The sequence below is a fragment of the Onychostoma macrolepis genome, chromosome 25 (genome assembly GCF_012432095.1).
Source record: "Onychostoma macrolepis isolate SWU-2019 chromosome 25, ASM1243209v1, whole genome shotgun sequence".
NCBI classification, from domain to species: domain Eukaryota; kingdom Metazoa; phylum Chordata; class Actinopteri; order Cypriniformes; family Cyprinidae; genus Onychostoma; species Onychostoma macrolepis.
The window spans coordinates 24,220,680-24,236,119 of NC_081179.1; the positions used below are offsets into that span (position 1 = coordinate 24,220,680).

General features: G+C 36.5%; 1 protein-coding gene across 2 annotated transcripts in view; it reads right to left on the minus strand.

Moving 5' to 3' along the window:
* Positions 1 to 12,743: 12,743 nt before the first annotated feature.
* slc1a2b (solute carrier family 1 member 2b) overlaps positions 12,744 to 15,440 on the minus strand; it is a 59,451-nt gene continuing 56,754 nt past the window's right edge. For both annotated transcript variants that reach the window (XM_058767771.1, XM_058767772.1), the window contains exon 11: positions 12,744 to 15,038. In XM_058767771.1, the coding sequence (XP_058623754.1) occupies positions 14,964 to 15,038 (75 nt within the window). In that variant the 3' untranslated portion in view covers positions 12,744 to 14,963. The remainder of the gene's footprint in view (positions 15,039 to 15,440) is intronic.

Below are 15,440 nucleotides of genomic sequence, written 5' to 3' on the forward strand. Positions count from 1 at the left end.
TTGAAAAGCCAAGAGTCAAAGTGCCCAACTAAAGCAAACACTGATCACCACAATGGTGACATTAAACCAAACTATTACTTTCAAACAGACATTAACATCTAAATCCAAATCTCTATTAATCTCAATAAGACCTTTTGTACATGTATGACAGAAATAAAATCAATCTGGTTTATGATAAGTAAAGCTGGACATACTGTTTTTGGAGTTATTTAATGAAGTTGGAGCTTTATCAAAGAAAGGTTGGGTTTTTACTTTCAACCAAAATTTGACATCTGAGCGACATTTGAGTCCACATTCAATGTCCAATGGGAAGCTTCCCACTTAAATCTTTATTAGAAAGTTAGGGGATAATGTTCTATAAATGTTATCAATAAACATTTCTAGAATGTTTTTAGAGAATGTTATCCTACGTTTTAGGAGAATATTCTGGGAACTAAAATAAAACTTGCTGCTGAAAACATTACCAGAACATATATAATGTTCTCGGAACATTCTTTAAACAATAACATTCCTAGCTGGGATGCCTCACCTACTGCATCCACCCCAACAGCGTAACATCTAAATTTGCCAGGCTGATGTGAAGTGCTCTTAATCTTTATGTTATCAGCTTCTTTCCCTCTTTATGATTAAAGCTCAAATCTGCACTAAACCTTTAGTCTCTATTATTGTTTCCTTTCTCACACTTCTTCTACTATGTTTCAGAAAATCTTGCTTCTAGAGTGGCACTGTATGAATAATATTGGCTCATTACTGTAGTTAATGCCCTGTTTCTCCTGTAGTAGTGCGCTCACGGAGCTGCAGCTTTGCTGGAGTGTTTCACGTGGAGGGGAAACAACGCTATAGTCTGAAGTTTGATGCGGCCGAGAGGTTGTGTGAGTTTTTAGCCTCTTCATTAGCCAGTCTGGAGCAGGTGGAAAAAGCCTACGATAAAGGACTACAGACATGCAGGTTCTTACATTCATCTGAACATAACCAAATGACAATTAGCCTAAACGGTAACTCATTTATTAATCAACGGTATTAATCATTTATTCTGGGCTTTTGAGTTGCAACAAATATGTTCGAAGAACACATGGTTACAACAGCCAGAGAAAAAGAAGAAACAAAACAACCAACACAGAAGTCAAGGGTCAAGAGCCCAACTAAAGCAGACACTGATCTCTAACATGGTTACTTCAAATGAAAATAAATCAACATCTAAACCTTAGTTAATTCTCAATAAGATCTTCTGTAGATGTCTGACAGAAATAAAGTCAGTCTGGTTCTGGAGATGCTGTTTGTGGGGTTGTTTAATCAGATCTTGAGATTTAATGTATTTTATTTCAGTTGATTTCATCTAAGCATGTGTCTAAAGTCAGTTGTAGTTCTTGTGTTTCTCTTTCTGTCAGTGATTCTGTTTGTTAACAGCAGGTGTTCATCACTAATGCTCAATCAGCACTTAATTAATCACTTAATTACTTAACTGCAATGCATATCTTATTTTAGTGAACTCAACTGAAATAGGTTCAGTGCACTCATAATTGTTAGATCTAAAAACTTAAATGTTTTAAGACAATAAGTTTCATCAAACAGTTTGAGTTAACTTAACTTGTCAGGTTTTTAAGGCAATTGGTTTACTCAATCGGTTTGAGTTACCCTAACTGTTGGGATTTACAGTGTAGTTGAGGTATACCTATGATGAAAATTACAGGCCTCTCTCATCTTTTTAAGTGGGAGAACTTGCAGAATTGGTGGCTGACTAAATACTTTTTTGCCCCACTGTATATATTATAAAAATACACAGAGAAACAATAAATGCATTAAACTATACATTACAATTATAGCAAATGAATAAATCATATAAATGAAAAACTTCAAATAATGAATAAAACACAAATATAACAAATGCATTAAATTATAAATTAAAATGCTCCATCGGGACAAGACCACGGGAATCAGATAAGCCCTTTACACAGTCTGACATGTCTGCGGTTGGAATTGAACTGCGGGTTTCGTCTGGTCAGAGGAGAACTGGCCCCCCGACTGAGCCTGGTTTCTCCCAAGGTTTTTTTCTCCATTCTGTCACAGAGGGAGTTTTGGTTCCTTGCCACTGTCGCCTCTGGCTTGCTCAGTTGGGGACACTTAATTTCTAGCGATTATCGCCGATTTGATTGCACAGATACTATTTAAACTAAACTGAGCTAGACAATGACATCTCTGAATTCAATAATGAAATGCCTTTAACTGATAATTGAGAAAATTGAGTGTTTAATCTTATCATTATACATTACTGACAGTCTATCCTCCAGTTTGATACTGTAAAGTGCTTTGACACAATCTGTATTGTTAAAAGCGCTATATAAATAAAGGTGACTTGACTTGACTTGACTTATGCAGGTAGGGCTGTGTTTAACTTGGCAGACAGCTTCTTAATGGCTGGGAAGGAGTGAAGCAGCTCCATGCTGTCCGAGGCACATGCAAGGTAACATCAAGCTCAACTGGACTTTGCAACTTTGATTTCTTCTCCAGACCACTCTCCACATTGTCATCATTGACTATCTTTGCTGATGCTCACTCTCATACTCTATGGTTTCAAGATGTTTTTTATTTCAGCTAAGTCAATGCTGTAATTGGAACACAATTACCAGAGGTGTAAAGTCCAGGGGTCAGAAAGTAAAAGTCCTGCCATGTGTTTATTCCACCCATGAACTCAGCAGCTGATTTCACCAGAGGAGGAACCAAGACATTCCTTTCAAGTCACAAACGAGTCTCGAGTCAAATCCCAAATCCTTAAAGAGTTAAAGTTAATGAGATAATTAAGAGACTAATTAAATGATGATTGTGCATTAGTGATGAACACCTGCTGTTATTGAGAATTACAGACGATCAGATGTTGATGTTTTATTGGTTAAAATGATGCCACCATCATGGAGATCAGCGTTTGCTTTAGTTGGGCTCTTGACCCTTGACTTCCTGTTTTAGATCTCTTTCTATAATGTTGTGCTTGTATACCGGTTAAAAGAACCAAAAATCCATAATTCACATCTTCATCATCCATAAGTATCTCACAAATAGCGAATGCATATTTACCTCTTATCTGGATAGATGCTGTTAATGATTCCGGATGCTTCCCCGCTGGTGACCGTCCTGGCTCAGTCAAATTCGTACCTCTTGGAGCTCGTTTAAAATATATTCAGGTTCAGATAACGAGTTATTATTATTATTAATTAATCACTCAGAGACTTGTTTAAAAAGGTTAACGAATCACCAAAGCATTGGTTTCGTTTTATTAAAAAACAAATAACTCATAAGCAAATAACAACAAAATAATAGCGAATAGTCTTCACCACGAAATGTCGGCCCTGACATATATTCTAACAAGCATTTATATAGTTCTTGCACCGCTTGTAACTGCCTCCTCCATCCCAGGCAGGAAACATGACCTTTATGTCAGAGTCTGTACAAAAGTAATGTCAAAAGTTCAGAAGGAAATATTACAACATCTCTAGATAGCAAGCGTGTCTAGTTCTATTTTAAACTGTAGGAAAAATTATGACACCTTTTTCAAACATAAGCAACATATAGAACTATATACCTAAACCACAATATAACACCTCTAGCAGGTGTTAAGAGCATCTTATGCCACGGTTTAGCTAAAGGTTCCACCTTGCATGGAAATGCAAAGTGCATCCTCTTGCTTTTAACCGTCATGTTACAAAATAAGCACAGCAACTATATAACTGTTAAACCTACAAGATTATAATCATCTATGGTTTCAACATAGGATATATTTATACATAGCTTTCAACACTCATATTTTTATAACAGGAGTCTAGAGTTTCACTGTCTCTAAATCATTTGTTAACTTTTGCAGTTCATCTGAATAATCACATAATTCAATCATCTCTCTTATTAATTTCATTATTCTTTTATTCGTAGTTTCCTGTTTTCTCATCAGTCTCAATATTGCCTTCATCTTGAAGATGATCTTCTGGTCCTCTCGCTCTCTCTTGGGCCCGTCTGCGACGTTCCTTCTTCTCCTGTTTCTTGACCTCCCTACTCCAGTCTCTTTGTATCCCTTGAACTAAAAAATCATCAAAATCAACTTCTATTTTATCTGACCTCTTCCTCACGTTTCTGTTAGAGGACTGATCAGGGAATCGCATATCAGATGAATTAGGGAATAATTCTACAATAACAATGAATATGGTGTTGTAAAGCAGAAAGGTTAATGCACTAAAGTGATCAGATAGTTACCATGAGCTGGTTTGATAATATTCAAAATAACTTGTTTTGTTTATATGTTTAGATTTTGCATAATCAATCATGTGACACCACAGCATGCAAGCAAAGTGTTTATCTAATAGTTACAGTGAATTAATTTTAAATCTATGTAACTCATGTAAAAATTTGAAGCCTGGTACTTTATAGACACACACAGACATCAAGAACCAGCATATGAATCTCAACAATGGTGACAATCAACAAAATGCTTTATGCTGCAATGCATGAAAAACTTATGTATGAATAATTATTGTCACCACTGTTGATGATCATATGATAAATGTTCATGTCTAAAAGCCTAATTCTAAACAGGTTTGTTTTTTTCTCAATATTGAAGTATTATGGTGGCATTTGCTTAATAGCATTTTTTTTTTCTGCAATAGTCAAATATAGTTAATAAACCAAAGAGATTTAAACCAAGAACATTCACTCATCAAAAGCATAAAGTAATCTGCTACCTCCAGATTGAATTCAGCATTGTACAAATGCTTGCTGTGAAACAATATTGCAATTGCTTGGAAACAAATTTCTTTGAATGACTAAAAGGCTCAAGAGCCCAACTAAAGCAAACACTGACCACAATTATGGTGGCAATGTTTTTTAGGTTTTTTCTTCCAGTTGATTTCATCCAAGGCTGTGGTTGAAGTCAGTTGTAGTTCTTGTGTTTCTCTTTTCTTCAGTGATGTTGATTGTTAACATCAGGTGTTCATTACTAATGCTGAATCATCATTTAATTAGTCACTTAATTATATCATTAACTTTAACTCTTTGAGGACTTGGGATTTGAAAGGAATGTCTTGGTTCCTCCTCTGGTGAAATCAGCTGCTGAGTTCATGGGTGGAAGAAAAATATGGCAGGACTTTTACTCTTTGGCCCCTGGACTTTCCACCTCTGGTTTTGATCATGTCTCCCTACTGGTTTGAACGGACTTAGTTAGGCACATGAAATCATCTTCCACTCCATTCCAGTCCATTTCCCTATCCAAGGGTTGTGTCCCATCTTGTTTTAGGCATGCAGTGGTTTCTCCTTTAATAAAAAAAAGGTAACTCTGAGGTTACAGAGTTGAACAATTTCCACCCCATTTCTAATCTACTGTTTTTATCTTAGGTTTTAGAGAAGGTAGTTCTGACTCAAATTACCCCTTTTTTGTGGGAGAATGATCTCCTGGACAAATTCCAATCTGGTTTTAGAGTTGTTCATAGTACAGAGACCGCTCTGGTAAAAGTTTTAAATGAATTATTATTAGGGGCTGATTGTGGGATGTTTGTGAGCGGCAACAATTTCCCCTCCTCATTCCAGGCGTTCAATAATCACTCTGCCCCAACTCCGCTCCAGGTTCACTATTTCCCGCTCCTCGCTCAACTGATCAGAAACACTGCTCCGCCTTCGCTTCATGCCGAAATTTGCAGCTAAAGTATTTCAGTATGTTTTGAAATATCACAAAATTTCTGTTCAGAACTTGTTAAATTAAAACTTAATTCACAATACAAAAGAATAGTTTTAACATGGTTTATTTGATCACTATAATTAGCCTATGTCTATATTAAATGACTGTTTAACTCACTTGTCTGAGGGTTGTAGTTCCTTCAGAAACAGAAAGAATAAGCTGTAACTACCATTTTTAAGCTGAACTACCAATTTTTTGCACTGCTGAATGTTTCTATATGTGCACAATCTGTATGTTATGTGCGGCAATGTACATAATGTAGCAGCGCATTAGTTTAGATTGGAGATTAACTATCTGTCAAAAAAATCCACTCCTCACTCAAAAATCACGCCGTTCCGCTCTCACTTCACTCTGCTCACATACTCTGTTCAGAACTCACCACTTTGTGGCTAAGAGCAACGTCTGCCCACCGCCCATCTGATTTGTTGGGAGTCACGAGTCCGTCCAATCAACAAGAAAGGCTGAAGGCACTGAATATTTTGCACTCTCACACCGAAAGCTCTTGCTAACTGGAGCTGCTTCAGTGACAAAGGTCAAGCCATTTTTGTCCTTTTATGATTTCGAGAGAGTGATGCATGCATTTGTTTCTTCACGTCTGGACTATTGCAATTCCGTGTATGTGGGGATTAATCAGTCAACTTTGTCTCGATTACAAATTGTCCAGAATGCTGCTGCAAGATTGCTGACAGGCTCTCAGAAACATGACCATATTACCCCTATTCTTTCTTCTCTACAATGGCTGCCAGTCCGTTATAGGACTGATTTTAATATTTTGTTGTTTGTTTTTAAATCTTTAAATGGTCTTGCACCACCATATCTTTCAGATTTATTACAACCATACTCACCATCCAGATCACTTAGGTCTGATGACCAGAAACTTTTGACTGTCCCTAGGGAGAAACATACATTTTGGGGTGACCGTGCTTTTTCAGTGATGACTCCGAGACATTGGAACAGTTTGCAGTTAAATATTACAACAATCTCCACAATGGGGTCTTTCAAATCCCTTTTGAAAATTCATCTTTTTTTTCCTGGCTTTTTTGTAGATCTTTATTTAGTAATATTTTGTCTTTTAATGTTGTGTGGTCTCTATGCTGTATATTAGTGGGGCGTAATGTATGTTTAAAAGCTGTACAACACATTGGGCATCTAGCTGTTGTTTTTTTTTTATGGTGTTTTACAAATGAATTGCTTTGCCTTACCTTGCCAGTAATCACGCATCAGGTAAGGCAGCAGCAGTTGTGATAAATTACAATCCACTACACTGAAGTTGCAAAAGTCAAGTCAAGTCACCTTTAGTGCTTTTAACAATACAGATTGTGTCAAAGCAACTTTACAATATCAAAATAGGAAAATAGTATCATTAGATGGTGAATTGAATAGTCACTTAAAATAAAGTGTTATTTTAATTAATTTTATTATTATTGTTGTTTTTAGTTGTCATATCAATGACCTTGTTTTCAATTGCATTATTAAATTGTTTACTCGTTTACTTAATATGAAATTATAACATTTCGTTCCGTTCTGTGTGATTTCTGCAGGCAGCACATTTCCAAGAATAGGCCTACATAATGTTAAATAACATTTCTGTTAGAGCTAAACTCTGCAGGAAAGTGGATCTTGCGAGCCAGATTTGAGTATCCCTGGATTAGAGCCTGACTTGTTACTCCACGTGAAAGCCATGTCATTTGGGTGTTTAACTCTCCAAATATCTTTAAGATTGTTGAATTTGATCAACTTGGTGGCCATTTATCTACAGCATAATCCTGAATAATGTTAACGTCCCCTCCCATTATTATATAAGCATTTGGATATTTGTCCAACCAACCTTTAAACGTGTTCTCGACAGTCCCCAAAAGACTATCATTTTCTAATTTCCTATTATACCCATAAATATTAGCTGTAATAATAAATATATCATTACAATTGAGTAACATACAAACAAAGTGACCTTCAGGATCACTTACAGATTGCACAACTTCACCATGAAATCTATTCTTAAGTGTTATTACCCCGGCTGAATGTTCAGAACCATGGGAAAACCATATTGAATTCCCCCACTGAGCATTCTCATCATCATTAACTGAATGAGCTTCTTGTATATAACAAAAATCAGACCTGTATTGTTTAGCAAATAAAAATTGTGCTTTTTGTCACAGAGAGAGTTTTGGTTCCTTGCCGCTGTCGCCTCTGGCTTGCTCAGTTGGGGACACTTAATTTCTAGCGATTATCGTCGATTTGATTGCACAGATAATATTTAAACTAAACTGAGCTAGACAATGACATCTCTGAATTCAATAATGAAATGCCTTTAACTGAAAATTGAGTGTTTGATCTTATCATTATACATTACTGACACTCTATCCTCCAATTTGATACTGTTAAGTGCTTTGACACAATCTGTATTGTTAAAAGTGCTATATAAATAAAGATGACTTGACTTGACTTTTCTTTAATATTATTACGCAGCCCCCTAGCATTAAAAGATTAACAGAACAAATGGAAAAATATGTAATATGAAGTAAACCTTTGGATAAATATAAGAAACTTAAAAACTCAGGTTGAGCCGAGATCAGCACCTTTAAAAATAATTACAACAAGGATAACTGATCAATAGCCTTTCAATTGGCAGTTATCCCCTTGAAAGTATAACTGGAAAGCAACAACAAGAGGACAATTTCTGTTGGCCACTTTCACTAACATGGAATAACAAACCTCAGTTTTCAAGTGGAACACAACATGCTTATGTATCTTTTACAGTTCCATGCTGTTAATAAAACCTCGGCCTCCAACAAAGTATGCTGATTTACCCTCTTCTCGTGAATTTTTTAATTAAAGGCCATAATTTCTGCCTTGAATCTCTGTCCTCTTTCGTTAAATCTTCGGTGAAACACAAGCCGTGATCTCGAAGGAACGAGCAGTTTTTCGCAGCTTTCCACACAGCCTCCCTGTATCTCCTCACCGCGAAGCGAACGATGACAGCTCGAGGCCTTGACTCATTCAAACGCTTGGATCCCAACCGGTGCGCTACATCAATCGCAGCTGGCAACTGATCTCTTTCTTGCGGTAACACTTCTTGACAGATACGAATCACCTCCTTGCGAACATTCTCCTTCGCCGCTTCTGGGATGCCGTGCACTTTCATGTTCCATCTCCTGCTGTAACGCTCCATGTTACCACACGATTCATGCAGGTCAGAGTAGATTGTTCATTTATCTCTACACGTCTTTCAATGGAGCCCAACTTTTCTTTTAAGTCCTTAATTTCTCCTCGTGTAGCTTTGACCATCTCTTCTAGCGCATCGCTTCTTATATTGATGAGATGAGCCAATTTAGTGACAATCTCATCAGACTTCAAGTTGTCTGCATTGAACTGGAAAAGCATAGGTTTCTTGGCGATTGGAGCAAAAAAAGCTGGGTTTTAAGGGAAGTGAGGGAAATTATTCTTCATTTGCCAAATCATGAATCATCCCATCTTCATAATCATGATCACTGTTAGCTACCCTGCCATCACTGTTCACTACTTTGCTAACAGCACATGGTTGTTTTTGTGCAGATTTAGGCATTTTGCTTTAAGGTAATAACGTAAGAAATATGCCAAAGTACTGTACACCTTTGCTCAATGCGAAGTAACTTTCCAAAAACTAATTTAGACAAAAAACTAAAAATAGTTAAATCCAAAAGTACTGTTTAGTGTAAAACATGTTGAAGATTAGCAGATAGGCTGTCGATTCATTAAATAAGCTGTTTCCTCTAAAAAGCTGTTTATTCAGCGTAGTGAAGCCTCTCCTCCATTGACATCCTCTGGTCTCCTTTGCATTAACATTAGCCATTACGCTTTTTTGGCTAAAGGTTGCAGGCTTGCCTTCTAATGGCTTTGCTATTGGTTCCGATGTTCAGTGTGTCTTGTTCTGATTGGTTGCTTTAGTCATGTGCTTTGTTTGATCATTGCTTGGATTCTGTCATGTGACTTGTATTATTTAGTATTTATTGCCCTCATGTTGCCCTTGTTTGGTGTCGAGTATTGTTTGTGTAATCTGCTGTGTTCGTGCGTTTATTCATGTCTGGATTCTTGTTTAGTTTAGTCAGGTCAAGCTACGCCATGCCATGTCTTTGTCTTTTGTACCTGCTCATTTTTGGGACTAAATAAATGCTGCACTTAGGTTCTTCAACTCCCCTTTTCAGTGGACTCATTACAGTCAAGTCAAGTCAAGTCACTATTATTTGTATAGCGCTTTTAACAATGCAAATTGTGTCAATTTTTTAAATTGTAAAATAGCACTCAAATATCAAAGATATCATCTATCTAAAGACCAAAAGAAGCAAACAAGTGGCTGTGTCATGTTGTGTCATGTTAACTAGTTTTCACAACATTAAACATTAGTTTATCCTGTGTAAGTTCTTTTGTTGCTCAATGAACAGCAGCACATCCTCTGCTCTCACAGTCTTAGCATGCACCGCCTCTGCCCTATTTCTGATTGGCTCACCAGAGTCTGTCAATTACCCAAGAAGAACATTCAAATTACATTTACATTATACCACATCACAAGCATATTGCCCTCATTCAACATTTTAACATACACTTATATCCATTATGTCACATTTCATTAACTACAAATTTGAAATAAACCAAATAACCATTATGCAAATAGAGAAATGAAATATTAAGGGACTACACTGCCTCTCTGTTTTTGGTTTTTCTGGTACCATGTCTCTCGGTTGCGTACTTTATGACCAACAACACTACATATCGATTTGACGGTCCGAATCCTTTCTAGCAGGGGTTTTCAAGCTGAGCCCAAGTTATGACAGGGCAGAGAAGGTTAAGCTCCTGGTCCTCTGCCGAAGGAGGAAGCGCCGAGGTAACCTACCTTTTAATTTAGGGTCCCATGAAATCTATCCCCCCCCAAATATATCAATAAAAAATAATGTCTAACGATATGAAGTAATAAAACTTTAACAATTGAATCAATCATATTTATAGTCAAATGAAAAAGTAATACATTATTTACATCAAAACATTGAATTTTTTTAAAACAAAATTTTATTCTGGTGGTTTGTAGTGAAGATCTTTGAGTTTCAGTGTGTATTTAATGGTAGTTTTTCTCAAATGAAACGGTGTAAAGCTGCTGAACTGGCAGCTCATTACACATGGCATTATCCATTAATTTTGCGTACATTTATGTTAACTAAAACACAATGCAATGAAGTGTAAAATTCAAAATACTGGTAAAACACCTGTAAAAAATAAATACGGAAAAATTCATTCAAATTATACAGTGTATTGTGTCCTATTTTTACAGATTTAAAAAATAATAATTTTTAGAGTGCTGTCACGTTTAATACAGCAGGTCCTAAAACTGCTTGATTGTTCTGTACTGTTAAAGTGAATTTCAAATCAAGGGGCAATAGAGCCTTTGAAGTGTCTGGCCCCACATTGTGGAATAACCAGCTCAAGTTAAAATGGCTTCCACTTTACCTGAGTTTAAATCCAAAGTCTCAAAACTCATTTGTTTTTCTCAGCTTTTAACATGTAATTATTATCCAGTTTTATTGTTTCTAATTTATTGTTGATTTCTTTCTGTGTACTTGTAATTATTGTAATCTTATAATCTGTGTTTTGTAATTATTGTACAACACTTTGGTCAGCCTGTGGCCATGATTAAATGTGATTTAGAAATAAACTGAACTTGAAGTTGAACTTAAGGTGAATTTACATAACAGGAACAGCCTGAAAACTCTCTCCCTATAGCTTTGGTTTCTCGATGTGTTCCTCAGAGTTCTGTTCTCGGTCCACTGCTCTTTATTTCCTATGGTGCTAACACGTGCTTAGTCACATTATTCACTGGCATAGACTCACTTTAAGTGCTTTCACACTCGACTATATTAGTTCCAAACCCCCTTCCCCCACTAGATCCTCATCTACCTGTATTAAACACCCTATCACGTCAATAAAAAAAGACTTTAATTAGTTATGAATCAACATTTATTAGTTATAATAACTGTATGTACACCAATGGTACAACACATATTGATATGCATGAATTCACTTTTATTTCACAGCTAAGACACAGGAAATCATTTATTTTACCACTTTCCTTTTGACTATAGTTTCTTCTCCCTTTACATAAAAAAAAAACACATCACAAAAATGGTGAGAGAAAAGAACAGATGGGTTTACGTATAAGACCAATATAAGAAATGCAAACCATCTACTAATGATGGTTTCAGATGTACTCAATTAAGTCAAAATAATAAACCTGGGTTATTCTAGAAAAAAAAACAAAAAACAAAAAAAAAAACAATTGCCTGTAACTTTTTGTGTGTGTCTGTGTGCATGTATAAAATACATAAGAAAAACTGAAAAGAAACATTGGAAAGTCAAGTGCAAGACAGACAGCATGAAACTGAGAAATGTTTTACAGAGGCTGTGGATGTGGCTCAACACAGACTTAATACAGTGTGCTTTATATCATCAAGTATATTCAAATTCAGCATATCTTATAACTTTAGGATGTTACAAATTTTTGATGTACATATAACACATAAGCATATATAAGACGACATGTTCTCATGATCACATTAAGACAACATGTTTATTGTATAACATCTTCAAAAATATAGCTTCAATATTTTGAGATGCTATGTATAATATACAAATATCTTCTTTTTTGAGTCTGATGTTAGATTACATAGAAATGTAGGAACACAAATTTATGTAGGGAAAAACATTCCAAACATAGATCAGATAGAATAATTGATATGAAATTGCTGAGAGAGCTAGTCTGAATTAAACTCAAGCAAAGTACTACCTTTCTATTTCAGTATAGAATTTAACCTTATGCAGCACAGAGAGGGTATAATTTCTATAGGATTACAAAAACACTTTATTAAAAATGTCACATCAATTAAACACTATCTCAACTAACCTACAATCAGTGGCTTCGCTAGGTTTTCTGGGCCCCCTGTAAAGCACATTTCATTGGGTCAATATCCTTCGACAGGAATCGTGGACTGTGGTCCCTTCAGTGGGGGTTGAGAGGACCCTGAGGGGCCCCACAATAGATCAGGGCCGCTCTTCCCCCACTAGCGACGCCCCTGCCTTTAATATATACACAAAGTGCAAGGAGGCACTTCAAATTCATGCTTTTTAAGAAACTGGTGCAAAAACACTAAATATCCATGCTTCTAACAGTGAGATAAAACACAAGTGTGGCTCAACGCTCAGTGACCAAACAATCTCAGCAGTCTCAAACGTCTGCCTTTTGATGGGTAACACTCACAACATCTAAAATTCACATTACGATTCCACACACTATATAATGTGGCAACATGAACTTGTGCTCATATGGCAATTATTCTCTTGGCAAGGGTTAGAATACTGGAACATCAAAGAGCTGTTTAGTATGCAAAGCATCATAGCAAGATGTCTTTAATTAGACATACTAAGGGTAGAGTTGGTATCTTTGTTTAGCTTTGTCAGACACAGGGTAGTGTTTAAAATAATTCTCAAACAAATACACAAATTAAAAAAAAAAAGAAAGAAAAAAAAGAAATTTTTTAGAATCTTGTGATCAAAGATCATACACAGGGAAGAAGTGTTTTCATCTGGATTTATCACTCGTTTGAAAGAAAAAGTATTTTTGTCTGAATCTCTGATTGGCATAGTGAGGTATGTGGAATGTGCGTATTGATTGGTCAGTCCGACAGGAAGTGATGGAAAGTTGGGCCTATGAGTGTTTTGCAGCATTACGGGGCTAAGAAACAGTCATTTGCAATATGAGGGATAGATGCTGTCAGAGATGAATAAGAGGATAGTACATCCAGAGGTAGCGTTTTGGCTCAGCTCAGTTACAAAATCCTCCTCTTTATGATGATTTAACCCTTTCATTGTAATACTACTTGGCTTTGTAGTTAGTTTAGATGTGATTTCCAAAGTTCAAAAGAAAAACTGCTTAAAAATAGTTACAATAGCCTTGGCGATGTCTCTCTGAGGTAAGAACTTCAGCTCATTTAAAATAGAAGTAAAAAAAAAAATTAGGCATTTAAACCTACTTGGATTATAAAAACAGGTAAACAGTTCTCTCCAGCAGGCTAACTGGGCCTTAGCATTAGCAATGTCTTTGTTTTCCCTGACAAAAGAAAAAAAAAAAAGAGAATATATTTTATATGCCTGAGTATTATCTCTATATCTCACCAGTGGAAGGAAAAACTTTAGAGCAACTGTAGAATACAAATTGAATACATACTGTGTGTGGGCAAAGGCATTGATCTACTTTAGATGGGTTGAGCACTCTCAGCATACTGGACATATTAGTAATCAAAATGGAGTTGTTAATAATGCCAGTCCCGGTTATAGTGCACACCACACCAAATCATTTAAAAACAGGCATGCTATTTGAAAAGATGTGCTTCTGGAATCTCAAAGGTTGATGATTTTTAACACTGAAGCCATCAGCTGTATTTTCACTGTATGTTTTGGTTGAAAAACATAAATAGACAATTTGTGCTTTATTGTGAACTAAACGTAAGGCATGCATTGCATATTATAAGACCTGAAATGGTAAATATAATGGCCTGAAAGGTTTTTGTGCTATTGTGCCACTGATTCACCAACATACATACGAGAAACACCCTACCATCCGTTTCCTTGACAGAAAACCCCCCACTCCTGTGAGCGACGTGATAAAAGCAGCTCCAGGGGAGGAGGCTCTCCAAATAAACGCGGCTTGTGCGTTTCCTTCCATCTCTGTGCGGTTGCCTCCGTCCCTACTTTTGTATCCTAGCAACACCATATTAGCCTTTTGAGAAGCGGCTGTAAGATTTGTTCGGACCGAGAGGTGCTACAGTGTCGTGCAAGTTAGCTCAGCGTGAGGCCAAAAGAACTGGAGGCAGACGAGCAGGTTTCCGTCATATAAACAACAGTGGGCGATGGCTCTGCAAGAAGCTTTGTTATCTGTCTGAACAATTCACATTTTTCACCCCTTTTCAAAATATGTACGTTTGGAAGTTTATGTATATATTTATTAGCATCGCAAATAATTTATATAACTGCCTTAATAACATTATGTCAGCTGCATGTGTGAGCTTTTGGCCTCACATTGTTGTGTTACATGAGACAATATAATATTGTTAAACATGTTAGAAAAGAATAGAAACCATACAAATAAACTACAAAACCCATTTGTTCTATGTGCATGAATACAGGTTGTTTTTTCTCTCTCTTTTGGGGTGCCGGGGTCTGTGTGCTTGCATTAATCGTTTTTCCAAGGTTCTTCCTCAACGAGCGTGTACTCCGCGGTTGAGCCGTTTGTGGCTGCCAAGGTTACCTGAAAGAGTTATCGACAGATTTGAGTGCATATCCATGTGAACGTTCAACAGTAAATGTAAGATCTCTCCGGAGCTTTGGAGCAAAGAATTCTAAGACCTTTAGCAAAAGTACGATCCTTTCAGCAAACAAATGCAACCAAAAAGATCATTTGAATGTAAAATGTAAAAGTCGGACAGATGGCTGTTCTGAAAGTGATCCGGATAGCGGAACAATATTGTGTTGCTCCTTTATGTTGTTACCATCGTACTGACCGATAGTAATGTTTCTGGGTCAAAGCTTTGACTCGGTTTCAAGTGAGAATACCGTCACAACAGCCGTTTATGAGCACAATTCATTGACAGCACACCTTAAGCTGAGCTTTTAAAAACTCACGGTGTAAACTACAGGCTCTGGTTACAGC